Raw genomic sequence first — 24,488 nt, 5'->3', positions numbered from 1 at the left:
TGTGTGTTTGCCTCTGTGACACGGGGAACCCTGACCCCATGGGTCTCAGCTGAGCCAGACCTGAGAGACCTGCCAGTGCAGATGGAGGAAGGCTTACGCCTCCCTTTGCCAGCCACTGCCATGGGTGAGCAGACCCTGGAGTGGCCTTACGGACCAGCCACAGGTGTTTCTTAAGCAATTGACACATTTTAATACAAACCAGTCTACATTCATTCCTAAAAGGCTCATTTCCAGTAAAAAATATACACCAGTAGAAACTTCTCCCAGAATTGGGGCAGGGGCTGAGGAGACCTAGGCCAGATTCCCTAAGACAGAGGCAGGCAGCTTGAGCCAGGCACAGAATAGGCTCCAGGGCGAAGTGGGGGCCCTGCTCCATCTTCATCAGGTGGGAGACTCCCCCACAGAGGGAGGGAGGGGAGGCAGTCAGGGCCACATCCAGGCCCCTGCCCCAGGAGGATGGGATGAGGAGCATGCAGCACCACCCTGCCCTCCACAGCAGCCTTGGGAGTTGGACACATCGGCCAAGGTTGCTGCTGCTGTTGCTCCTCCAAAGAAGGTTCACTTCAAGGCCATGTCCAGGGACCCACAGCAGAGGCACTGGGGGGCAAGGGGTCCCCAAGGGGGCAGCCCACAGGTGAGGGGGTGAGGGCCCCTCTAGGGAGCACCTGAGGCCATACATTCAAGAGTTCCTCTGGTGAGGCCCACGTAAGAGCCAGGACTGGCCAAGGGCCCAACCCGTCAGCTCCTCCACAGTAAGCCCCAGGGCTCAGGAAGACAGCGGGGTCTGATGCGGGGAGCTGGGCTTCCAGTGCCATGGGGGTAGGAGCAAACCCGGAAACATTCATGATACCAACTCCCAGACCCAGAAATGGGTCTGGCTTTTGCCCCAGGGATGGAGGCAACTGTGGCCACCACAGCCAGTGGCTCAGAAGGGAGAGTTCATGCCCAGCTTAGTTTCAAACTGCAGCTTCTGTCGCTTCTGGTAGCGGACTCGGACCCTGGTAGGGCAGGAGATTAAAGTACAGGTTGGCAAAGATCCTTAGACCAGGGGCCTGGGCAGGTCAGCAGAGGAGGAGGGAGGGACGGGTAGCAGAAAGGTGGGTGAGTGTCGCCAAAGGAGTGACGGGTTTATGGAACATGGTTGAGCCCAGAGGGAGGCGCCCTGCTGGCAGCTCACCGAATCTCATGTAGCTTCACGACCTCATTGGTGACCACCACAAGGACCAGGGACAGGCAGCCCAGGAGCCATGTCAGCAGGGGCACATCCTCCAGGCCAAAGTGGACATGGCTGTCCCTGTGTGTCCACAGCTGCAGGTCCACAGCTGTCTGGACCACCTGACCCAGCAGCCTGCGCGAGGTAGAGGCCCTGTGTGAACCCTGACACTGCCTTCGTCCTTCCCTGCTCTTCCCAGTACAATTGGCTCAAGCAGGGCATGGTTAAACCCCTGGCCCCAGTCCCACCCTCCAGTCCTTGCCCTGCAGAGCCCCTCTCCTCCCCAGCCCCACTCCACCCCTCCATTCTAGCAGTACTCACACCACAGGCACTGTCACGGCCCACCAGAGGTTGGTCAAGGGGCTCTTTCTCCACAGGGGCTTGGTGCGATGCACGTGGGTGATAGAAATGAAGACTGCGGAAAGTGGGGCAATGTGGGGTCAGACTTCCACAGTGGGGCCCCTCCCCACCATCATCTGCACCCTCCCAGAGAGCCCCCTCACCAGTGTGCAGGACAATCAGGGCGGCCGTGAGCTTCTGAGCCGACAGCAGTCCGTTGGCAAAGTCCTCAAACCAGGATGGAGCCCTGTCGTTGTTGCTGCCAAAGCGAGGTGTGGGCTCAGCCCCTCTGGGGCCGCAGGGAGGTAGGTTGGGGTGGGGAGGGAGGAAGCCTAAAGGTGAGGCAGGCAATGATGGCTCTCCAGGCTGGGACTCACCTGGGCAGCATGATGGATGAGCAGTTGGTAAGGTTGTGGGCCCGGGAGCTGTCACAGAAGCTCTGCAGCGTGAAGCCAAAACAGATGAGGCATGAGCTGATGGTGAGGCTGAACTTGAGTAGGAAGCAGAGCAGGAAGTAGTGCTGAGTCTGCCAGGGAACAAGGCCGGGTCACTCCTGGGGCACATGGCCCCTTTACCAGCTGCTCCTGGCTCTTCCACATATTCAACAGGTGCTTAGTAAATGGTCGGGCCTGGGGGGATAGAGAGCTCACACCCCACCAAGGATCCTTCCCAGCTCTGTGCCACCACCTCCTCTTTGATCTGGGGAATGACTAGGAACCGAGTGCTGGCCTCCCAGTTCTGCAGGAGTCCCCATCCAGAGCCTTCCAGATTAGTCCCTCTCTCCTCCCACACCCCTCGGTCCCTTCCATGCTCACCTGCAAGGCTCACAGGGTCTGCTTCGCTTACCTTCTTAGGAATGGACTGAAGGTTTTTCCCTGTTGCCATAGACATGATGGAGCTATGGGGGGGCTTCCCCAGCAGTGAGATGCTGAAAAGCAGAGATAAGGTACAGGGATGGTGACAGTGATCCTCTGTCCCCCAGTTCTCACAGAGGGAGCTTCTAGGGAGTCTTGAGCATGAGGTCAAGTCTGGTGAGGGGATGGAATAAGACAAAGGCCAGGCGCAGTGCTCACACCTGTAATCCCAGCACTTTGGGAGGCCAAGACAGGTAGATCATCTGAAGTCAGGATTTTGGGGCCGGGCACGGTGGCTCACGCCTGTAATCCCAGCACTTTGGGAGGCTGAGACGGGTAGATCATGAGGTCAAGAGATCGAGACCATCCTGGTCAACATGGTGAAACCCCGTCTCTACTAAAAATACAAAAAATTAGCTGGGCATGGTGGCGCGTGCCTATAATCCCAGATACTCAGGAGGCTGAGGCAGGAGAATTGCTTGAACCCAGGAGGTGGAAGTGGAGGTAAGCCGAGATGGTGCCATTGCACTCCAGCCTGGGTAACAAGAGCGAAACTCCATCTCAAAAAAAAAAAAAGGAGTTTGAAACCAGCCTGGCCAACATGGCAAAACCCCATCTCTACTAAAAATACAAAACTTAGTTGGGCGTGGCTGTGAGCACGTGTAATCCCAGCTACTTGGGAGGCTGAGGCAGGAGAATGACTTGAGCCCAGGAGGCAGAGGTTGCAGTGAACAGAGATTGTGCCATTGCACTCCAGCCTGGGCAACAGAGTAAGACTCCATCTCAAAAAAAGTTTGGATGTGGTGGCTCATGCTTAAAATCCCTCCACTTTGGGAGGCCAAGGCAGGTGGATCATGAGGTGGGAAGTTTGAGACCAGCCTGGCCAACACAGTGAAATACCCCATCTCTACTAAAATACAAAAGTTAGCTGGGTGTGGTGGTGGGTGCCTGTAATCCCAGCTACTCAGGAGGCTGAGACAGGAGAACTGTTTGAACCTGGGAGGCAGAGGATGCAGTGCGCTGAGATCACACCACTGCACTCCAGACTGGGCCACAGAGCAAGACTCTTGTCTCAAAAAAAAAAAAAAAAAAAAGGCAAAGGAGGTTCCCTCTGTGCCTCCTGTACCAGAGGAGGTGAGCCCTGAGCAGTTCCAGAATCCTAGGCTCCTGGGGCTGCACAGTGACATCCAGACCCCTCCTGCTTGGGCGTGGGGAGTGGGGGAGCTGCATGGCCTCTCACCTGAGCAGAGGGTAGCAAAAGCAGGACAGCCACAGGATGTCAGTAGTACTCAGGAGTGGTGGCAGCTGGACCAAGCAAGAAAGGAACTAGAGTAGCAAAGAAGCCAAGAGCCACAGTTCAATTCAGGCACAAAATAAGGGCACAGGAGCCCCCGAGCTGCCTTGCCCTGGGCCCAGATAGATGCTCACATCCTGCCAGAGGGAACTGGGGCCAGAGGGAATACTCTTCTGCCAATGAGGTCATCTTGGAAAGCCCAGGAGCTTCACAGAGGCTCTAGGGGACCCCTGGACTGTGCTGTTACCCCCAGCCTCCCTCCTCAGATTCTCAGCTGGCCCCTGAGTAAAGTGGTGAGTGGCACAGGGGCAATGCCTATTCGGGCCCCACCTCACCTGGATAACCACGAGAGTCAGCTGGCACTGCAGCAAGAAGAGGAAGCACTTACGGATGCCATAGGTGGCGTGCCGAGCCTGTGGACCGAGAGGAACACATTATGGCCTGGGTCTGCCTGGCCTCTCCCAGGCCCAACAACTGACACACTTCAGCCAAGAGCCAGACGCCCAGGATGCTCCTATGAGGGGAGCAGAGGCTAATGTAACTGCCTGAAAAGGCCCCGCTCAGAAGGCTGGGGTATGAGGTCCCTGGGTCCAAACAGGTCCTGTGCCACTACTCCCACCCCAGGCGGGCCCTGTGTTCTTCCTCCTTCGCCTGCTGAAGCTCCCACCTGTTCAATGAGCCGGATGATGCTAATAGTCTCCTCCTGGCGAAAGGTCAGGGAGCAGGGCAGGCTATTGAGCTGCCCCGACAGCTGCAGGGGAGAAAGGCCATCCGAGGCCTGGGCCATGCTGGTGCTGGTGGCGTAGCCGAAGGTCTCCCAGGAGCAACGGGATGGGTACAGAGGATCCAGGGCAATGCTGCTCAGGATGGGGGACACACACCCTTCAGCTGCATCTCCCACAGGACTGGGCACCCCCTCCTTCATCTCCCACCATGCCCAGGTGCGTTGGTCTCAGCTAGGGTGAGGTCAGCCATGGTACACACCCCCGGCCCCATGCAGGCCCATTGCAGTCTGGGAAGTAGAGGCTGGCCCACAGGCTCCAGGGTCCTGCCCTGACCTGATGTCGCTCTGGAGGAAGAGGCAGCTATTCCGCAGGTTGGCAGAGCTGCCCAGGCAACAGGTCACCTCCCCGTACTCTTGCATGATCTTTATCATCTCACACATGGCTGAGGACGGCATATGAGAGCACAAGAGTCAGGCAGGCAGAGCGCCATGTGGGCGCTGGGTCTCTACCCACAGGACGAGAGTGGGAGGCAACAGGAGGCGGCCCCTCTTTGAAACAATCCCAACCTCCAGCAGTGGGATCATGTGAATGTCGGCACTTTTGACTCCAACCCACAGGATTCCCCAGCTGATCCCAACCCAGGTTCCTTCACTCCCAGCATGGGAAACCTACATCTCTCCAGAGCCCACAGGGTGCCCAGACCCAGGCAGAGCTCAGCCGAAGAGATCAGGCTGCCCAAGTACCCTTGGCCACAGTACTCACTCTCCGGGGTGCAGTCGGTGAAGAGGGGCACTAGCAGGGGCACGTTGTCAATGTTCTGCAGGTGGGGCCGCACTTGGTGGATACCCCGGGGTAGCTTGGCCTGGAGAAAGCAGAGATGCCAGTGGCTTCAGGATGGGGACCAGCATCCCTCCCCTTCACATGCCCACCCACTACCTCTCTACCTCTCCCCTCGACCAGCTATGGGGCCACTACAAGGACATGTGAGACAGATGCTGCCATCGTACCCGGTTGGAGTCCTCCAGGAAGCTGGGGATGTCGCTGTCCGTAGGCTGGAAGCTGATGAGGTCCGAGTGGCCCTCCTCCTCCATGAGGAGGAGACCTTCTGCATCATCTCGAGACACTGTGGGGACAAGAGCCTCTCCCTCACCTTGGGGCCAGCTTTCGGTGGGCCTGTCCTTGCCCCGCAGATGGCAAAGAATTTCCTGCCTCCACCTCCACTACTCCCTGCTGACTGCCATTTCCTGCAGGGACATCAGAGCCATTTCCCAAGGGAATGTACTTATCCGGAAGGCTCTCTGGAGGCTCTTCCTGGCTGTGGCTCTGAGGAGGGGAAACTTCCCATCCCCACCCCATCCCCACCCCACGCCTTTGCCCTTACCCTGATTCAGGTCATCATGCAGGGAGCCTGCATGGCTGGGGCTAGAAGGGGGGATCTCAGAGCCAGGCATGTCACCAGTGGGCGTGAGGGAGATGTGGCAGTTCCAGCCTGTCTCCAGGCCCATTTTTTCTGCAAACACCTGTGAAAGGCAGACGGCCTTGAACATACAGGCCCAAAAGCCCGTGGGAAACAGAGTTGGTGGTGGCAGAGGGGATGGCTCTCCCCACCTTGCTTTTCAGCTCATCCTCCAAAGAGAAGTAGACAAAGCGGATGCAGGCATTGACCAGCCCATCAATGAGGCGCACGATGTCCAGCCGGGCCTGGTACTGGGAGGACACCATGCCCATGAAGATCTGGCCGCTGAGGGCCTGCATGCAGTCTTCCTTCTCCAGCACCTCCCCGATCCCTTCTTCAGGCAGGCACGAGGCACAAAGCCCAGCCAGGACACACAGGACACAGCCCATCCAGGAACCAGCAGATTCCAGGAGGCAGCCAGGGCCACACACACAGATGCCACACCCAAATCAAAGAGCACGCAGGCCCCAGGGGACCACACACAACCGCACACACACACACACACACACACACACACAGCCAAGACACAGAAGGCGCCAACAGACACAGGAGGAAAGACAATGAAAAGTAGGCATCAGTCAGGTGGATGGGAGCCACAGGGCATGGCTTTAGTTCCTGCTCAGTCCTGTTCGAGGACTGAGGTACTGGCCCCACCCTCAGCAACTGCTTCAGTTCACAGTCTCTTGGGTTCTGGGGGCCCCCTCTGCACCAACAAGGTGAGAGACGTGGTCTCCTGTCTGATTCTGCCAAGCCTAATGCTGCATGAATGCTGGTTGGTAACTTCCCAGGAAAGCACTCTGATGCATGCTATACATTTGAGCATCATGACCAACCAGAGAGGCAGGCAAAATGAGCATCTCTGGGTAAGGGAGAAAACTAAGGGACTCCCCATGTCACTGGATAGTGTCGCACTAACGTCCCAGCCTGGGGCTGTGGCCACTGCACCCTTTGCTGTGGTGGGTGCCAGGGCCTTCCAGAAACCCTCCCTGCCTCCAGGGCTTCTGCAGTCCAGGGGAGCCCCAGCACTGGCCCTGCTAGACAGACACACGAGGTACCATCAGAGCTCCAGCTGCTTCGGCGTGCATTCTGCTTGATGGGGATGGTGCTGGGCAGCTCGCACGTAGTGAAGATGCTGCTCTGGCCGGGCACCTGTACCAGCTCAATGCACTTGCCATTGAGCTGAGAGGACAGGGCACAGTTCATGGGCTTGTAGGCGAAGGCGGAGCAATACCCAGACAGGCAGGCTCGCTGGTAGAAATCCAGCACTTTCTTTCTGCCAGGGAAGCAGGCAGAGGTGAGGTGAGTGGTCCTGCCTGTGAAGGGTAGGGGCACCAGCAGAGCGGCTGCTCTTACTGCTGGCCTGCACTTCCTCACCCACCTGTCTGATCCCGAGAGAGGATAGATGTCAGCTCCATCCCAGAAGTCTGTGCAGGCCTCCAAGACCACGTCAGCAGTGCCATGGGACAGCATCTGTTCTGTGCCTGAGGGGAGAGAGGTCAGACCCTGAGTGTCGCTAAGCAGCCCCCCACCCTCGCTCTGACCTGACAGGCTGCATGCTGTCCTCCTGGACAAGGGCACTGAGGAGCCCCTGACAGTGGAGGAGACTCCCTGGGACTCACGATCAGGCAGGCTCTGCAAGGCTACTGGGCTTGGAATGCAGACACCATATTCCCATCCTCTGGACAATCCCAGCCTCTGCAGCCAACACCATCCCAGCCCTGGTCCCCAAGTCCAGCCCCTGCCACAGCAAAGCACTTTGGAAGCAGCCCACTGTTCCTCTGCCCAGGCCTCCCTAGCAATGGGCAGGGATGGACAGAGCCCCCCTGACAAGCAGGTTCTGGAAAGTCTGGCCTGGTGCTGGCCGAGGTGGGCGGAACTCACTGGTGGTGGTGTCTTTAATGAAGAGGCTGATCATGTGGCTGAGGGGAGGGCGCCGCTTGGTAACACAGGAGAGCCGCCCCAGCGAGGTCTCCTTCACTGTCTCGGCACTGGGGAGGCGGTACAGTGCCAAGTGGTTTTCCTGCTTGAAGAGTTCCTTGGCCCCAGGAGTGAAGCCTGTAGGGCAGGGGACAGGAACTCAGGGCCAGGCCCTGGCAATGCCCAGCCAGGTCCATGAAGTCCTGTGACAAGTCGGTGCTGGGCCTCTTCTGGGGGCAGGTCTAGCCAACCATCTCCACCAGGGGGGCCCGTACCAATGAGGCGGGCGAGCTCGCAGAGGCCCCAGGGCACATGCACGGGCAGCACAGCACTGTGGCTCTCTTGCAGGGCGATGTTGCACAGGTGGTCGGAGAACCGGCACAGTCGCTCGGTGACGCTGGCGTTACACAGGTTCAGCAGCACATTGAGGCCGAGGGGTTTGAGGGACGTGAGGTGCAGCTGCCAGTTGGAGTCATCAAACTGAATGCAGGAAGGGTTCTGCTGGTCCTGGGACAGGCTCAGCATTTCCAGGTGGTAGTCGCACACAAAGTCCTCTGCTTCATAGGGGTCGCCCTCCATCCCAGGCTGGGTCTAGAGGAGACATGGAGGGGAGCCTCAGCCCGGGAGGGGCTGTGGGGAAGCCAACAGTGGCTCCACCTGCCTCCCAAGGCTGGGGAGGACTCCTGTCCCTGAAGGCACCCTTCCCAGGAGACAGCTCCTGCCTACTCTCTCCCCCTTCCCTCCCTCCTGAAATCAGCTTCCTGTCCTTCTTGAGCTCCTGTCTGCTTCTAGGAACTTATTAATATATCTCATGATACTGGCAGGAGCCAAAAAGAGGGGTGGCCAGACCAAAGAGGACACAGTTGAGGGGTCTTTTGTGGCCAGAGAACATCTCTGAGAGGGAGCCTGATGTGTGTTTGGAAGGTTCCAATAGGGACACCAGAATGGAAGGGAGGCTCTGTCTACTTCGCAGCAGGGACCAGGAGAGAGGGCAGGGACCTGCTCTTTCAGACCCTATGGGGCCAGGCTGGCCAGGGAGGCCAGGACGGCCTGTGGCTGAGGGCACGGCTGCCCCGTGCTACCTCCTCCCCTCACCTTGCTGGGCTCTTCTTCACCACCCTCGGTGTCCCTGCTGAAGCTCACGTTGGAGCCGGATGGGTGTTTGCTGCGGCTGTGCACTTTGTGGTAAGAATAGGGCTCAGAGGGCTTGGGAGTCTCCCCAGGCCAGTCACCGCGCTCCTGCTCATTGGAAAGGTGCAGGGTGTTGTTCAGGGAGCCAGCCAGGAGGGCGTCTCGTTCATGGGGCTGCAGAGAATGAGGAGCACAGGCCTAGGACTGGTGGTTCCCTCGGACCAGTGAGGCAGAATGCTTCTAGGTCCCCTCGCTGCCTTGTGCTGTGGCTTCACCTCACCTGCCCAGCAGATCCTAATGGTGCCCAAACCCTCCTTTGCCCTCCTAAACCTCACCCTCCCTGGCCAGGCTCCAAGGCTAAACAGCCTGGCCCAGAGTAGGGCCCACAGGAGCCGGCCGTACCTCCTCCTCTACCTCGGGATGGCAGAAGGAACGGGTGGACAGGCCATCCGTGAGGTCCTCGTGGCTGCTGTGAGGGGGCTCCACCTTCCCACTAAAGAATAGCACAGTCTCTGGGCTGGGATTTGGCCATGACAGGATCCCCTGTTTGTCCACACAGCACAGGACCTGCATGGAAAGTGGTTGAGATAGGAAAGGGGCCTGGCATTAGCCCACCCTGCCCAGGGGCCACTCAAGTGGCAGGTGGACAGCCCAGGCCCAGCCAGAGAGCAGGACAGGCACAACAGGTGCCTCCCCGCCGCACAGCCCACCCTCACCGTGACAGAGCCTAGGCTGTGCAGCAGGCTGGAACTGTGGCTCAGAGTGGGTGACGTTCCCCGGAGCACCCTCAGGAAGTGGCCCCAAATGCAGCGCAGCATTTCCTGGTGGGAGAGGGCAAGTCTGCAAGGCCATTCAGGGCTCAGCCTCATTTCCCTGGAGACAGCCTCCAGGTGGAAATCCAGGGGAGCCCCATAAATTGGGGTGGAGAGGCACTTCTCTGGGGCAGGGCGTGGATGTGTAACGGGAACAAGCCCAGGTTATGTCCACATGTATCGGGTGGACATGGGGTTCCAAGAGCCTGGCTGGAGGCTTTGCAGCCATAAATAGGAAAGTCCCAGGGTTACAGCTCTAGAGACCTGTGGGAGAAGCCATCCTGGGTCAGTGTTGTACCTGAGAGGAGACGGCCTCCGTATAGCTGCTGAGAGTGTCCTCTGAGAACTTAGCCAGCTGCATGGAGAGAAGGTGAGAGCCTCAGTGAGGAAAAAGCCAGCTTCACACAGGCGTCTCCAACCTGGCAGAGGTGAGGGCCCACACCAGCGGGACTCCCAACCCCTTCGGTAAAGGGCCCAGTCATCCTGACTCTCCATCTGGTGGAAGCCAGGGTAGGTGCTCACCCTCACCCAGGGCCTGGCTTGGAGGCCCTTCTGGAATAGAGAGGGACTGAGCCCTGGAGAGCTGCCCGGGCCGATCAACACGCCGAGCCCAAGGTGGGGCTGGACTTCTGCCCCGTCCTCTGGCATAGCTAACTCTTTCTGTTCCTGTCACTTCCCCCAGACGCCTTGGAAGAACCTACCAGGGAGCTGGGCGAGGCCTTGCTCATCTGGGCCAGGACACGGGCCTCTCCACAGGCAGTTGCCAGAACCCAGAGGACTGGAAAGAGCAGGGGGAGGATGGGCAGGACACCATTCACCTGGGAAGGAGCAGACCACACAGATGGCTCCTGAGCTCTGAGCCTGGGGAGGAGGGAAGGGAAGGGCTGCCCTGGCCCCATGGCCATTCCCTGGGCAGGAAGGGCCAGGTCTCTCAGGGGCAGGAAGGGAAAGAAGGGTTCTTAAGCTGAAGCTTGAGGGGACCTCTGGGCTGCAGAGAGGGAGGGACGGCTAGGGTACTGGAAGAGGGAAGCATGACAGAGAGGATAGGGTGGTCCTTGCCTGGAGCTGGAGGAGGGTGTACTGCCAGGAAGTGAGCCCCGGGGCACTGAAGATGAAGCGCAGGGCATTGGTGATGAGGAAGCCAGCCTGTCGGGAACAGCAGAAGCACAGCCTGGACCCCTTGGACCCCCTCCCCTGCCTCAAGGGGGACCCAGGCACTGCCACTCCCCTTCCTTTGCTAATCCACAGGCCAGCTTGCCCTGGGGCCCTCTGTGTTCACTCCCACTCATGTGAGTGGCCTGAGACCCCCCCACATCCAGCCCTCTCCCCTGCCCCCGATGCACAGCCCCACCGCACACACCAGGACCACGGGCACAGCATAGTGTAGCATCACCGACTGCACTGTGAACCGCTCATTGTCCAGGGCAGTGACTGGACGGGACAGGGCCATGTCCAGGCACCATCTGCAGAAAGAAGTGACTGTCAGTCCCACTCAGTGGAGAGGCCAGAAACCTGCACCTTGGGAGGATTCTGGGCCTCTCTGCCAGAAACCGCTTCTTCGAGCACCATGAGTCCTGCCGTTTCACACTCTGCCCTGGCCCTGGCCCTGGCCTGCATTCACCTCCAGAGCTGTCCCCTCAGAGTAGAGATTGGGAGAGGGCCCCACCTAGTCTAAGGATTCTCACAAGAGGCTAAGGACAGGAGCCTAAGGAGATGTCAGCCCTCAAGAGAACCTTGAGATGAACAGAACCCCTTCCTTGTCAGTCCCATCCCCCTCTTCACGGAAGGTACCAGGGACAGGAGGAGGTGGGGTGGCATCCCTACCTGACATTGTCAATCACAGGGGTCTCAAGGACACGGAAAAGCCGGTGCTGCTGGGGGCTCTGTGGCCCTCTCTCCACTTCTCCCCGGGGTGAGGGTGGAGGGGAGAAGGGGGGGAAGAGGTCTCCCGGCTCCAGGACAATGTGCTCGTCATCCTGCCGGCAGCAAGTGGGAAGGTGGGGGCAACGAGAGGGTCCTATCAGAGGCCACTCTTCCTGGACAATTCAGCTAAGTACAGACCTCCCCTGGGGTTAGGGACCATCAGTTAGTCCAGAGTCCACTGGGGCAGGGCCTGCAGGACTGGATTCTTAGCTAGAATAAAGAACAGTACAGGGGACCAGGCGTGGTGGCTCACGCCTATAATCCCAGCATTTTGGGAGGCTGAGGCAGGTGGATCACCTGAGGTCAGGAGTTTGAGACCAGCCTGGCCAACATGGCAAAACCCTGTCTCTACCAAAAAAACATAAAAATTAGCCAGGTGAGGCGTGATGGCGGGGTGCCTGTAATCCTAGCTACTGGGGAGGCTGAGGTGGGAGAATCACTTGAACCCAGGAGGCAGAGGTCAGTGAACTGAGATTGTACCACTGCACTCCAGCCTGGGCGACAGGGTGAGACCCTATTTCAAAAAAAATAAATAAATGTAAATAAAAATAAATAAAAAACAAACAAAAGAACAGCAGGGTGATGGAAGATGTTCCGGGGCCTCTGCCAAAAAGCCAGTGAGCTGGCCGGGAAGCTGCAGGGTGGAGCCCCTCCCGCCATCGCCTGTGGACCACACATCCAGGGGAACAGGAAAGCCTCAAGCTACCTTGATCCCCCTCAGAGAAGCAAAGGATTCCTGGCCAGGCCTCAAAGCTATGATGTCTCCTTCAACCAGCAGGCTGACTGGCAGGTTGACCAGGTGTCCGTCTCTGTAGGCCCAGTGCAGGGACCAGGATGGCGCAAAGGGCATGTGGAGGTCTGGATACATGGCACTGGGCCACTTGATCTCCCTGCCATCCCTGAGGGCATCTGAGGGAAATGGAAAGGGGGAAACAACCCTCTCAGCCTCAGCCCTGCTTCCCAGTCAGATACAGCAACACCTCCAAGCACTGCCTGCTACCCAGTCAGATACAGCAGCATCTCCGAGCACTGTCTGCCCACTTCCTGTCCCAAGAGGTCTGTTCCAACACTTCTCTGCTTTCAAGGACACCTCCTTTATAAAGCTCTACCCAACCACTCCAGCCCCAGCACCTCTACCTCCTCTCAATAACTGGAGCTGTCATTTCTCTGTACCCATATCCCATTCAGATACACTTCACAAACAGTGTGGAGGACCTGTGAGAGGTGCAAGGTGGAGACAACATGGTCTCTGGCCTCAAGGAGCCATGACCCAGTGGGGGAGATGAGACATGTGGACAGATAACTCCAAACAAGACAAACATGGCCAAGTGTTAACAAAGATCCCGTGCTGCAGGAGTCCAGAAGAGTGAGCAAACCGACTTGCTGGAGCAACCAGAGGTGGCTTCCTGGAAGAGTAAGCATTGGGGATGGGCCTGGAAAATGGGTGAGAGTTTGTCAGCTGGAGACAAGGGAGGGAGAAGCTCACCAGCAAAGAACAGGGGATAAAGGCACAGAGGCAGGTTGATACATAGTGGGTCTAAGACTGGTGAGTAGTTCTAACATGAGAATGAGGAGAAAGAGACGAGGCTGGAGAGGAAGGTGAGCGTGCGTTGGAGGCTCTGGGAGGCCACGTGTGCATGTGGGATGGCTTCCATAAGCAGGAGGGAGCCACTGATGCTCCCAGGCAGGAGACTAAGCTCTGGAAAGCAGGATCCATTTTTTGCTGTTACCATTGCACTCCCAGTGCCTGGCACGTGGTTGCAATTAGCCATCTCAGAATGAAAAGACAAATTCTCACTTAGTACCTGAACATCCACTGCCCAGTTCTGTCAGAGGAAGGTCTCATGAGCGGCGCTGCTTCTCAAGAGCACCACATGCCCCTGAACAGCAGGAGCCACAGTCCCTCAAAAGTGCCTAAACAACCCTCAATCCACAGCCAAGCTTCATGAATACCACCTGAATGAAAGGCCAAGCAGAAATCCAAGCAACTCCTGGCCGAGCGAGGTAGCTCACGCCTGTAATCCCAGCACTTTGGGAGGCCGTGGCGGGCGGATCACCTGAGGTCAGGAGTTCAAGACCAGCCCAACCAACATGGAGAAATCGCATCTCTACCAAAAATACAAAATTAGCCGGGCGTGGTGGGGCATGCCTGTAATCCCAGCTACTCACAAGGCTGAGGCAGGAGAATCACTTGAACCCAGGAGGCAGAGGTTGCAGTGAGCCAAGATCACACTATTGCACTCCAGCCTGGGCAACAAGAGTAAAACTTCATCTCAAAAAAAAAAAAAGAAAGAAAGAAATCCAAGCCACTCCCTTCCCTTTTGGAACTGAGCTGCTCTACCTCAGGCTCCTGGTCCCCTACCCTGCCCCGATTCCTGCAGGTATCTCTGTCCACCCCCACGTCTCCCAGCACAGAACACCAGACAAGATGGACTTGAACGAGAAAACCCCAACCATCCTCCTGCCATGTGGGGGTCTTCCCTGTAAGTTTCCCAACATGAGCCAGCCCAGAAACCCACCTGGTACCCCTAGCCTTCCTGCCTGCCCAGCCCTCTGCCTGGGCACCCAAGACCGTCCCACAACACTCACTGCTCTGCTCAAAAGAGGGTGGGCATCCTTCTAACTCCCCAGATGACACGAGCCCCTGCAATGCTGGCCACAGGCAACCCGTCTGTGCTGGGGTGCAGGAGGGGAGTCCTCAGGGCTCTGATATGTCTGGGTCATCTTTTCCCACCAACATGCCTGCCCTTGATGTCACCTTGGATTTGGTCAATGATCCCGCGCAGCCTCCGCTCTACCTCCCGACGCTTCAGCCGGTCTTGCCGCCCAATGAGCACAAGGTTGAGAAGCAGCAACAGGAACAAGGCCGAGGCATTCACCAGCCCCACCCCACGGCTGGCGGGAGGAAAGAAAGGCTCACCCACCCAGCAGCCCCCAGGCCACCGCTCCCCTTCCCACCCCAGTCCCTTGTGGAAAGAGTATCCCATTCTGGTGCCCTGACACCAGCTAGGCCTCTGACCCCAGTCAAGGGACTGAGGAGGTTCCCTTACATCCCAGGAGCAGCTTGGAGATGGCAGCCCCCTTGGAGCCCTGGGCTGTCCCGAGTGCTGCAGCAGGATGGAAGGGAGAGCTGGAGAGGTTGGGGAGCAGCCCCTGGGTGCGTACCTCCCGGCCGGCTGCCCCCCGAAGCAGCCCAGCAGCAGCAGCACTGCCAGCAGCATGAGTGAGGCCCCTGGCCAGTGGAAGCAGGAGCAGCGGTTACTGTGGTGGAGGAAGCTGCTTCTCCACACCTCCTGGGGAGGAACAGGGCGGGGCAGTGAGAGGCCAGTCCTACTCCAATCTGGCTGCCTCCCCTCACACCCTCCCCAGCCCCCATGGGCACCTTGGTCCCCTCCCTTTGACCTCGGCTGTGTTCCAGCCTATTGAGCTCCTGCAGCAAGCAGGCGCGGGAGCCACTTGAGGGGAACCCCAGCTGCTTTCGGATACTTCATGAGGCCTCAGTTGGGTCACACCACCCAGGGTGACAGGGTGCATCACAGCCCTGAGTAGGGGCCTCCCCCACTGCTCTGCCATCCCAGCCAGGCCCTGGTGGCCCCAAGAAGAAACTTCACCTTCCAGGTCAGACACTTCTTCCGCTCCCTGAGATGTCCCTCCAGCACTGCCTCCAGCTGCTCCTTCAGGACGCTGAGGGCCTTCCTTGTGGACAGGCCCAGGGCCGAGGGAGGCTCGCCCTGCAGGCAAGCAGGAGGCGCTCGGTGTCACTGCCAAGCCGAGGCTGTGCAAGGCAGGCAGGCCCCAACCCTCCCCTTCCCAGGCCCTTCATCCTTCCCCTCCTCTGGGATCCTCACATCTCTTCCCCTACCAGCTCTGGCCTCTCAAGGTATGACCAGGTCCATCTCTACCAAATTACAAAGTGTTCAAGTGCACAGCCTCCTACCCTACTCTCTAAAGCCAAGTTAAAAAAACAAAACGTCTTTCTATATTCCATGTTCCCCAACTCACTTTCCCCACTGCCACCACCAGGCTCCCTGCCCACCCAGGCTGTGCTCCCCACTGATCTCCTAATTTATTGCAACAGGCAAGTCTTTGATTGCACGGTTGAGACAGCGTCTCGCTTTGTCTCCCAGGCTGGAGTGCAGTGGTGCAATCTCAGTTCACTGCAACCTCTGCCTCCCAGGTTCTGGTGATTCTCCCGCCTCAGCCTCCCGAGTAGCTGAGATTACAGGTGCACATGACCATGCCCAGCTAATTTTTTGTATTTTTAGTAGAGACAAGGTGTCGTCATGTTGGCCAGGCTGGCCTTGAACTCCTGACCTCAAGTGATCTGCCCACCTCGACAGACAACTCTTGCTTCTCCTTCAATACTCAGTTCAAACATCACCTCCTCTGGGACATTTTCCCAAAACCCAGGGCTACACCCAGGGGAGGTTTATATGTCAGCGTCCTGGGCAAACTGGCCTGCAGCCTACACCTTAGAGAACTGTAATCATAGATATACATGTCTGGCTCTCCCGCCAGACTGCAAATTCCTTAAAAACAGGCATTGAATTCTTCCATTTCTACACACCCTCACCATCCAACTGCTAAAACAATGCATAGCACACACAAGCTCAATGAATACTTGCTGAGAGAATGAATGAATGAATGAATGCACTGATCCCAATGACGTAGCAACAGGAACAACCCAAGTCATTCTGCAGCTTAGTCAAGGTTTCACCTTAATCAGGGAATGTCAGCCCAAAATCTGGAGCTGAGACATGCAGCTTTTAAAAATGTGGATGTCTAGGCTCCACTCTGGACCTAATGAACCAAAATTTCTGGGGATGAAGCCAATCCCAGGTTAGACTTTTTTTTCTTTTTTTAGCCATGCATGAGCAAAAAAATTTGTATTTTAATTTTGCTTACACTTTTCTTTGCCTTTTTTTTTTTCCTTTTTGTGGAGAATGGGGTCTTGCTATATTGCCCAGGCAGGTCTCGAACTCCTGGGCTCTAGCTATCCTCCCACCTCTGCCTCCCTAAGAGCTAGGATTACAGGCGTGAGCCACTGCGCCCAGCCTAGTTTCTTTGTTGGTTTTTTTAATTGAGACAAGGTCTTGCTCTGTTGCCCAGGCTGGATGCAGTGGCGTGGACATGGTTCACTGCAGCTCACACCTCTCAGTCTCCAGCAATCCTCCCGCCTCAGCCTGCAGAGCAGCTGGGACTACAGACGCGAACCACCACACCCAGTTAATTTTCTTTGCATATTTTTTGTAGAGATGGGAGCTCAATATGTTGCCCAGGCTGGTCTTGAACTCCTGACCTCAAGCAATCCTCCCTCCTCAGCCTGCTGAAGTGTTGTGACAGCAGGCATGAGCCACCACACCCCAGCTCTGAGGCCCTGGGACAAAGAAGAGCTCCAGGAAAGGCAATGCCTGAAGGAGGAATGTCTTTCCAGGGCCACCTGAGGAGCACTCATGTGAGCTTCCATCCAGAAAACCTGAGCAAGAGGAGCGAATCCCTAGACCTCAGGCACCAGGAAAGGACTTGGGGCAGCCATAGAGGAGTCTTGGCCATGGGCTGTGGGGCTGGTGACCCCTGGCTGCCTTGTCTCACTGCCCTCCCCACCCCCCACGTGGCCCACAGCTCCATCTTCCAGAGTCCTGCCCTGGCTGTGCCCCCTAGCCTTCTGGACTTCCTTTTTTCCACCTGTCTCCACACACACACCCCCTCTTCGTCAACCTAGCCTCAGCCCTGGCAGGAACACATTCCATAACCACAAGTGGCTGCTGGGCCAGGGGATGCTGTCCCGCTGCCACAGCCTGGCATCACGGGATGCGCCTGAGTGGAGCCCCCAGTGCTGGCCTGAGGGATGGGCTCAGCTTCCAGAGTGGGCCCAGCCCCAGGATTCCCCAGCTCCCTTGCCTAAATCTCACCTAATCCCTGCTCTCCACAGTGGCTTTGGGGGATTATAAAGATAAGAACTGCCTCTTCCCAAAGGGGATAAACTGGTTATTTCAACTCAGGAAGAAATGGTCCTCTGGGCAGGGGCCTCATACCCCCACATGGGTAAATACTGTGCCCCAACCCACCCACCTCCCTTTGGCAAGGATCTTGAGGCCTCCCAAAGAGGCCACAGTCCAGGGCAAATGAATGTCTATACCCGTCCTACTGCCTCCCAGAGTTCCTGACATGGAGAGAAAGAAAGCTTCAGGGAGGGTTGTAAGAGAAGAACAGAAACAGGAAGAGGAGCCCATAGGCCTTCTGTCTGAGGGGCTAGATGTCTGTTCCTCCCACCCCAGGGAAAGGGAGGATCTAGGAGACACAGAGGCTGTACACAGAGACCCCTGGCCTCCCTGTGCCTTTCCTTCAGGCTCAGCCTTCTGAGCTTCCTTGCCACCGAGAGGGAAGTGAGTGTTCCCAGGACACATGTGCCTGTGCCAGGCCTCCAGAAATGATCGAGTGAGAAATACAATGGAGCCTGCAGAGGGGAGGCTGTCTGTCAAGATATGGGGACGGGAAGGGAGGAGGAGAGGAAGGACCAGGCAACCCTACATGGCTGGGAAGATGCTCTGCCTAGAATGAGGACCACACTCAGGAAGGCAACAGTTTCCAGCAAGGCAGAGAAAAGGCTAAGAGGAGTCGTCAGAGAGCCAGGGAAGTGTCCCTCCTCTGGACGGGCCTGAAGATCTTGGACATTCATCGATTCCTGTGGGCCACATGGTGGCTGTCCTGACACCTGCTGCCTCATTCCAAGCAGCCCTAAATCAGGATCTCCTCACCCTGCAAGGCCATCATCTGCTCTCTTGCTGTCTCTACCCCCAGGTACCTTGAAGCTGTACTCTGCTCCCCTCCAGGTGTGGGAGGTAGGGGTAAGAGGGTGGTAGACGCTCCCGGGCAGGGCGCCCGCAGGACTGTCTTTGTGCATCTGCCCCCGCATGTTATGTCTGGTCGGGGACACCAGCTCCAGACTGGCAATTAAAGAGAGCACAGTAGAGGAAAAATAAGCCATTCTGTAATTACATGCTGCCCAAAGGAAGCGCTTGCCCGCACAGGCCAGCCCTGTGGTGAGGACCCGGCCTTCTGGGCCAGTCTGCTCTTTGTAGCCTTCAACTGAGCTTATTCAACTGCCCAGGCATTCACCTCTTCCCTCTCCAGCAGGGGGTCTGAGTTAAGGGACAACTCACTACTCTCTCTCTCTCTCATTTTCTTTTTTTTTTGAGGCAGGGTCTTGCTCTGTTGCCCGGGCTGGATGGAGTACAATGGCACAACCTCGCTCCCTGCAGCCCCCGCCTCCTGGGCTCAAGCAGTTCTCCCACCTCAGCCTCTAAGCAGCTAAGACCACATGTGTGTACCACCATGACCAGCTAGGTTTTTTTTTTTAATCTTTTTTTTGAGATGGTCTCGCTCCTATTGTCCAGGTGGGAATGTAGTGGCGCCATCACAGGTCACTGCAGCCTTGACTTCCCAGGCTCAGGTAATTCTCCCACATCAGCTTCCGGAGTAGCTGGGACTGTAGGTGATGCCACCACACCTGGCTAATTTTTTGTATTTTTAGTAGAGATGGAGTTTCATCATGTTGCCCAGGCTGGTCTTGAGTTCCTGGGCTCAAGTAATCTGCCCACCTCAGCCTCCCAGAGTGCTGGGATTACAGGTGGGAACCACTGCACATGGCCTTTTAAAAATTATTTTGTAGAGACGAGGTCTCACTATGTTGCCCAGGCTTGTCTCGAACTCCCAGGTTCAAGCAATCTTCCTGCCTCCCATATTGCTGGGATTACAAGCATGAGACACCGTGCCTGGCCTGCTTTCTTGGTCATTGTGCCTCAGCTTTGACATGTGACATAAGAGCGCAAGACCTTCGTACTTTCTGAAGGAAGTTCATGATGGATTGGTGGGTGAGTGGGCTCTACCAGCCTTTCCCAAAGCATGGATTAGGCTGCGTACCCGACCTGCCTGGGCACCAATGGCAGGGCATAGCAAGGGAACAGGTGCAGTTCTTATGATCTGAGAAACAGAAATACAGGTTGACACACACAAGCTGAGGTCGCCTTTTCTTGCCTCCTGGGGCTGAGATGGCTGAGAAAAAAATCTAACCTGGCCTTAAGTACCCAAGGGTGACATGAGATTCTCAGAGCTTCCCACCTGCTAAAAACTCTCACCATGCCAAGGGGAAGGGAGGCCCTGCTTCTCAAATTACATGGATGCTTTTCAGGCAGAACTAACCCCATTCCACTGCACTGCTCAGGCTTAACTGGAGCAAGAGCAGAAAATAACACAGCTGTAAGGAAGTCCTGACTCGGGAGAGGCAGGCAGCAAACAAACGCCCATCACAGGGCTTGCTGTTTCTGTTCTATCATCAAAGGGACGCTGACAGAGCTTGGGGATTTGGAGGAACAGCCGGGTGGTGAAAGAACTCTATCCATCAAATCAGAACCACAAGGAGCTGCCACTGAACAGGCCCAGCTTTGGAGGTCTGAGGCTGAGCACCTGCATAGGCTAAGGCGCCTTCAAGAGCTGACATACCTGAGCTCTCCTGCACCGCTTCTGTCGAGTTTCTCACTCAGGTAACCCAGAGCCTGGGCCCCGTCCCCTCCTTTTTTTTTTTTTTTGATACAGAGTCTTGCTCTGTTGCCCAGGCTAGAGTGTAATGGCTCAATCTCAGCTCACCACAACCTCCGCCTCCTGGGTTCAAGTGATTTTCCTGCCTCAGCCTCCCAAGTAGCTGAAACTACAGGCATGCACCACTATGCCCTGCTGATTTTGGTATTTTTAGTAGAGACAGGGTTTCACTATGCTGGCCAGGTTGGTCTCGAACTCCTGACCTCATGATCTGCCCTCCTCAGCCTCCCAAAGTGCTGGGATTACAGGCGTTCGACACTGCATCCAGCCGCCCTGTTCCCTTTCAGGGATCCTGCATGATGTTCTGGGCACAGCAGCTGCTCTCCTTCCTATTCCAGCTGTTTCAGGAGCAACAGAATCAAGGTCCCCTAGGCTCAGGTAGGCAGGTTATGAATTTAGACCTTGACCTTCAGCCTTGACAACCACAGGTAACTGTTAATTAGAACTAGCTGGCTGGGCATGGTGGCTCATGCCTGTAACCCCAGCACTTTGGGAAGCAAGAGGATCACCTGAGCCCAGGAGTTCGAGACCAGCCTGGGCAACATAGTGAGACCCTGTCTCAGGCTTGGCCCCGTCTCTGGGTCCCCACTATCTTTGTCAGTGCAGGTATAGAACGGCTACAAAGCTGGACTCCACACAATGCCCGAATCACGGAAGCCAAGATTCAGCCACTATACGCTCTTCTGAGTTGGGCCAGACACAGATGGACTCTGTCTGCAGCCAGGCAAATCAGAGCCTGGAGCAGAGCTGCTTCCTCTTCCTGGCTCATGCTGACCTTAGCACTTTCACCCACATCCTTCCCCACCTCCTGTAGCCACCAGGGCCTAGGAAAAAATCCTCCCTGCCCTGGTGGTTCCTATCTTAGTTCCCCACGTGGTCCAGCAAAAAATGTGCCTTCATTGGCCCTGAGGAGGGCTGGCATCCCAGCCCTGAGCTTCTGTCACCTGCACATGGAAACCCAGGTCCTCACATGCCTTGGCAGGGTGTACCCTGGGAAGCTTGGGTCCAGTCCTGCTCTTGGGGACTCGGGCACCTGGCTGGCAGCTCCCCAGGCACACTGGCCTTCTGGCTCTCATTCCCAATCCCCTTCCCAGGTCCCGGCTATTCAGGCTCACTCAAGCAGCCTCCCATTTTGCATTATCTTCAGTACTCTCACAGCAACTGCTACCCCAGAGACTCCCACACAAAGCAGGGAACATGGCATTTTTAAGAGAAGCGTTAAAGCCCCGCTAGCATACTCACTTTGCTGCCTTTGCCCTGATGGGGCATCCATAGCTCTGTCTGCTTAAAGAGCATGGGCCAGAGCCTGAGCCACAAGCAGTCAGCTGCAGGAACTTCCAACACCTCCCTCAAAGAGGGGAGGGTGAAGAGAGAAAGAGAGAAGAGGAGAGAAGAGACGGAGAGAGCTGAGAGCATGCGAGTAAGGAGCTGGGTGCTGCGGAGAATCAGGCGCAGCAGAGCAGAGCTTCAATCTGCTGATTAATTCAGCCTATTTCCAGTCACGCTGCAGATTCAGGGAGGGAGGAGGAGGCAGCAGCCCTGGAGGGGCGGGAGGGAGGAGAGGAGAGGAAAGAGAAGGAGGGAGGAAACAGGAGCATTGAGAAGAGAAAGTTTGTCTGATGCTCTGCCAAATGTCCAGGAGCTTGGCCTGATTTTCAGAGGAAGCCACTGTAGGGTGAGCTGAGGGGCACCGTGCAGCCAGGATATAGACAGAGAGAGAGGGACAGATGGAGGAGAAACTTCCCATCCCAGAAACCTGAGGACAACTGCCGGTATCAAGGGGAACACTGGGATACACAAATCCCAGCTCTCTTCCCAAACTACCTGTCCTTTGCCCCCAAGTCACTAGGTGAGCCCATCATCCATGAGAGTCCCCCAAATCACATGGCAACCCCCCAGCATGGAGTCAAGCCAACAGCCCTTTCCACAGTTACAGCTGCAGGAAGGAGGGGAAGGGGGACTTGTGGGTTATTAATAGCAGCACATCCTGTGTGGAGAGGGCGGGATGGACTGGCCACTGAGAAGACTTGAGCAGTGACTTCTAGGAAGGCAAAGCCCAAGGCCAGGCAGCTGGCAGAAGGAAGGATCCAGCAGGGAGGGAAGAGCCAGCCCAAAGGGCCTCTGAAGACTCTAACACCTTCCTGCCAGGTAGCATGGAGACCCCGACAACCACGCAGGGAAGAGCCAGGCCAGAGCCAGTGACGTCCCAGTGCACTCAGACACACCTGCCCATGTGCCCGGGAACACCCAGGCCCCAAATCACCCAGGCCCTGCATCCCCCAGGCAGAGAGGACCCCAGATAGCTGGGGCTCCTGACTCAGCATATGCCAGAGCATCAGGCAGAGCCTGAGTGAGTCATGGCTTGAGAGGCATCGTTCAGGGACCCCGAGTTTGACATACAGGATGCTCTCAGCACAGGCACCCTGGGTGAAGGAGGGGCCAAGGCAAGGGGAGTAGATGGGACACTTCTCCGCCTAAAGCCATCCTTATAATGGGGTTACACGCCCCAGAGGAGAGGAAACAGCCTAACAGGTCCCAGAGCTGGAGAGTGTGAGCTGGAGGCTGAGTATGTTTCTCCAGGGCCCTCCGTTTCCTAGACAACACCATCTCCAGCTGCAGGGAAGAAGGAGCCTCAACAGCCCAAGCCAGCCTCCCCCTCCCCTTTCACAAGTGCAGCTCCCTGTGGGGCCCCCAAACAGAGTGCTGAGTGAGAACAGAAGGGAGGGCCTGGGCAGTCCAGAGGTTAAGAACAGGAAGACTCCATGGAGAGCAGGAAAGGTTGGCAGTGGGGGTCAGCTTCCACGCCAGCCACTGTGAGGATGCTGCTGCTCTGCAATCTGGCTGTAGCAAAGAGAAAGACTCCTATCCCCTCTCTCCTGTTCCCAGAGGCACTGCTCAGGTGGGAGCTACAAGTCCACAAACACTGTCCCTTCTATGAGACAGGCCCCAGAAAGAACAGCACGCAGGGGCTGGCCCATGTGCTGTGCAGGCCCCAGTGTAGCCCTCACTGGGCCCTGCCTCCCTTCCTACACTGCCCACTTCAGTAAATGGAGAAGGGAGCCCTGCACCCAAGCAGCAGGAAGCCGGGCTGTCACTGCTACAGCAGCCACTGTGGGCTGGAGGACCAGGGACAGGGTTGAGGGATTTGAAGGAAAGACAGAACTGATGGGTCAGAAAGAGAAGGGCAGGAAACAGAATCATCTAGCAAGAGCCAAACCACTCCTGGGCTAAGCCAGGGTCAACCACCCTCTTACCATCAATGACCACCATGCCAGATCCTCCAAAGCCTACTTCTCCAAGACACCTTCTGACTGGTGTTTTAGACTCTGCTCTGTTCCCCAGGCTGGAACGTGGTGGCATGATCCCAATCTCAGCTCACTGCAACCTCCGCCTCCTGGGTTCAAGCAATTCTCCTGCTCTAGCCTCCCAAATAGCTGGGATTACACGCGCTGCCATGCCCAGCTAATTTTTATATTTTTAGTAGAGACAGTGTTTCTCCATGTTGGCCAGGCTAGTCTTGAACTCCTGACCTTAGGTGATCTGCCCACCTCAGCCTCCCAAAGTGCTGGGATTACAGGCGTGAGCCACTGCCCCTGGCCAAGATCATCTTTAGAAGTCCATTTATACAACTCATGAGTTACCTCAGCCAGAGGCCCTACTAGGTGTTATTACTTAACTGCTTGTACTAGCCATTTCATTTGTTTGTTGTTGTTTTGAGATGGAATCTCGCTCTGTCACCCAAGCTGAAGTGCAGTGGTGTAGTCTCTGCTCACTGCAACCTCTGCCACCTGGGTTCAACCAATTCTCTTGCCTCAGCCTCCCAAATAGCTGGGATTAGAGCCATGCGCCATCACGCCTAGCTAATTTTTGTATTTTTAATAATAGAGATGGGGTTTCGCCATGTCGGCCAGGCTGGTCTCAAACACCTGGACTCAAGTGATCCACCCACCTTGGCCTCACAAAGTCCTGAGATTAAAGGCATGATCCCAGCCTGCTTGTACTGTCAACTCCTCTACTAGGCGTCAACTCTCTTTCTAAGCCATGGGCCACCTTTCTGGTGCCCAGAGCTCTATCAACCCAAAGCTGCCATTCCACAATATGGACTGCCCATGATGACAATCCTTTCCAGGTCAGGGCTCACCTATCCAGAAAGAGGAGGTGGAAGAGAACAAAGAGAAATCCTCCAGGAAAAATGGTCCCTGAGAGCTATCCAACCTGGGTCCTCA

General features: G+C 56.6%; 1 protein-coding gene across 50 annotated transcripts in view; it reads right to left on the bottom strand.

Moving 5' to 3' along the window:
* Positions 1-166: 166 nt before the first annotated feature.
* TMEM94 (transmembrane protein 94) overlaps positions 167-24,488 on the bottom strand; it is a 49,468-nt gene continuing 25,146 nt past the window's right edge. For 6 of the 50 annotated variants that reach the window (XM_078374634.1, XM_078374632.1, XM_078374633.1 and 3 more), the window contains 30 exons: positions 15,276-15,395; positions 14,830-14,957; positions 14,423-14,559; positions 12,371-12,573; positions 11,566-11,717; positions 11,102-11,204; positions 10,801-10,887; positions 10,443-10,559; positions 10,040-10,096; positions 9,646-9,750; positions 9,332-9,496; positions 8,894-9,103; positions 8,074-8,389; positions 7,763-7,936; positions 7,260-7,362; positions 6,937-7,154; positions 6,034-6,215; positions 5,807-5,945; positions 5,433-5,548; positions 5,188-5,287; positions 4,759-4,867; positions 4,368-4,557; positions 4,036-4,113; positions 3,647-3,732; positions 2,399-2,480; positions 1,930-2,078; positions 1,717-1,811; positions 1,535-1,628; positions 1,178-1,348; positions 167-998 (listed from right to left, as the gene is read on the bottom strand). In XM_078374634.1, coding sequence (XP_078230760.1) covers positions 926-998; positions 1,178-1,348; positions 1,535-1,628; positions 1,717-1,811; positions 1,930-2,078; positions 2,399-2,480; positions 3,647-3,732; positions 4,036-4,113; positions 4,368-4,557; positions 4,759-4,867; positions 5,188-5,287; positions 5,433-5,548; positions 5,807-5,945; positions 6,034-6,215; positions 6,937-7,154; positions 7,260-7,362; positions 7,763-7,936; positions 8,074-8,389; positions 8,894-9,103; positions 9,332-9,496; positions 9,646-9,750; positions 10,040-10,096; positions 10,443-10,559; positions 10,801-10,887; positions 11,102-11,204; positions 11,566-11,717; positions 12,371-12,573; positions 14,423-14,559; positions 14,830-14,957; positions 15,276-15,395 — 4,059 coding nt within the window. In that variant the 3' untranslated portion in view covers positions 167-925. Of the gene's footprint in view, positions 999-1,177; positions 1,349-1,534; positions 1,629-1,716; positions 1,842-1,929; positions 2,079-2,398; positions 2,481-3,646; positions 3,733-4,035; positions 4,114-4,367; positions 4,558-4,758; positions 4,868-5,187; positions 5,288-5,432; positions 5,549-5,806; positions 5,946-6,033; positions 6,216-6,936; positions 7,155-7,259; positions 7,363-7,762; positions 7,937-8,073; positions 8,390-8,893; positions 9,104-9,331; positions 9,497-9,645; positions 9,751-10,039; positions 10,097-10,442; positions 10,560-10,800; positions 10,888-11,101; positions 11,205-11,565; positions 11,718-12,370; positions 12,574-14,422; positions 14,560-14,829; positions 14,958-15,275; positions 15,396-21,504; positions 21,710-24,488 lie in introns of those variants that run through there. The other 44 variants (XM_054256482.2, XM_054256481.2, XM_054256480.2 and 41 more) reach the window with 35 other exon arrangements.

Source organism: Callithrix jacchus, chromosome 5 (assembly GCF_049354715.1).
Source record: "Callithrix jacchus isolate 240 chromosome 5, calJac240_pri, whole genome shotgun sequence".
Classification (NCBI taxonomy): Eukaryota; Metazoa; Chordata; class Mammalia; order Primates; family Cebidae; genus Callithrix; species Callithrix jacchus.
Note: the sequence above shows the minus strand (reverse complement) of the source record. Positions and strands in the feature narration are given on the sequence as shown.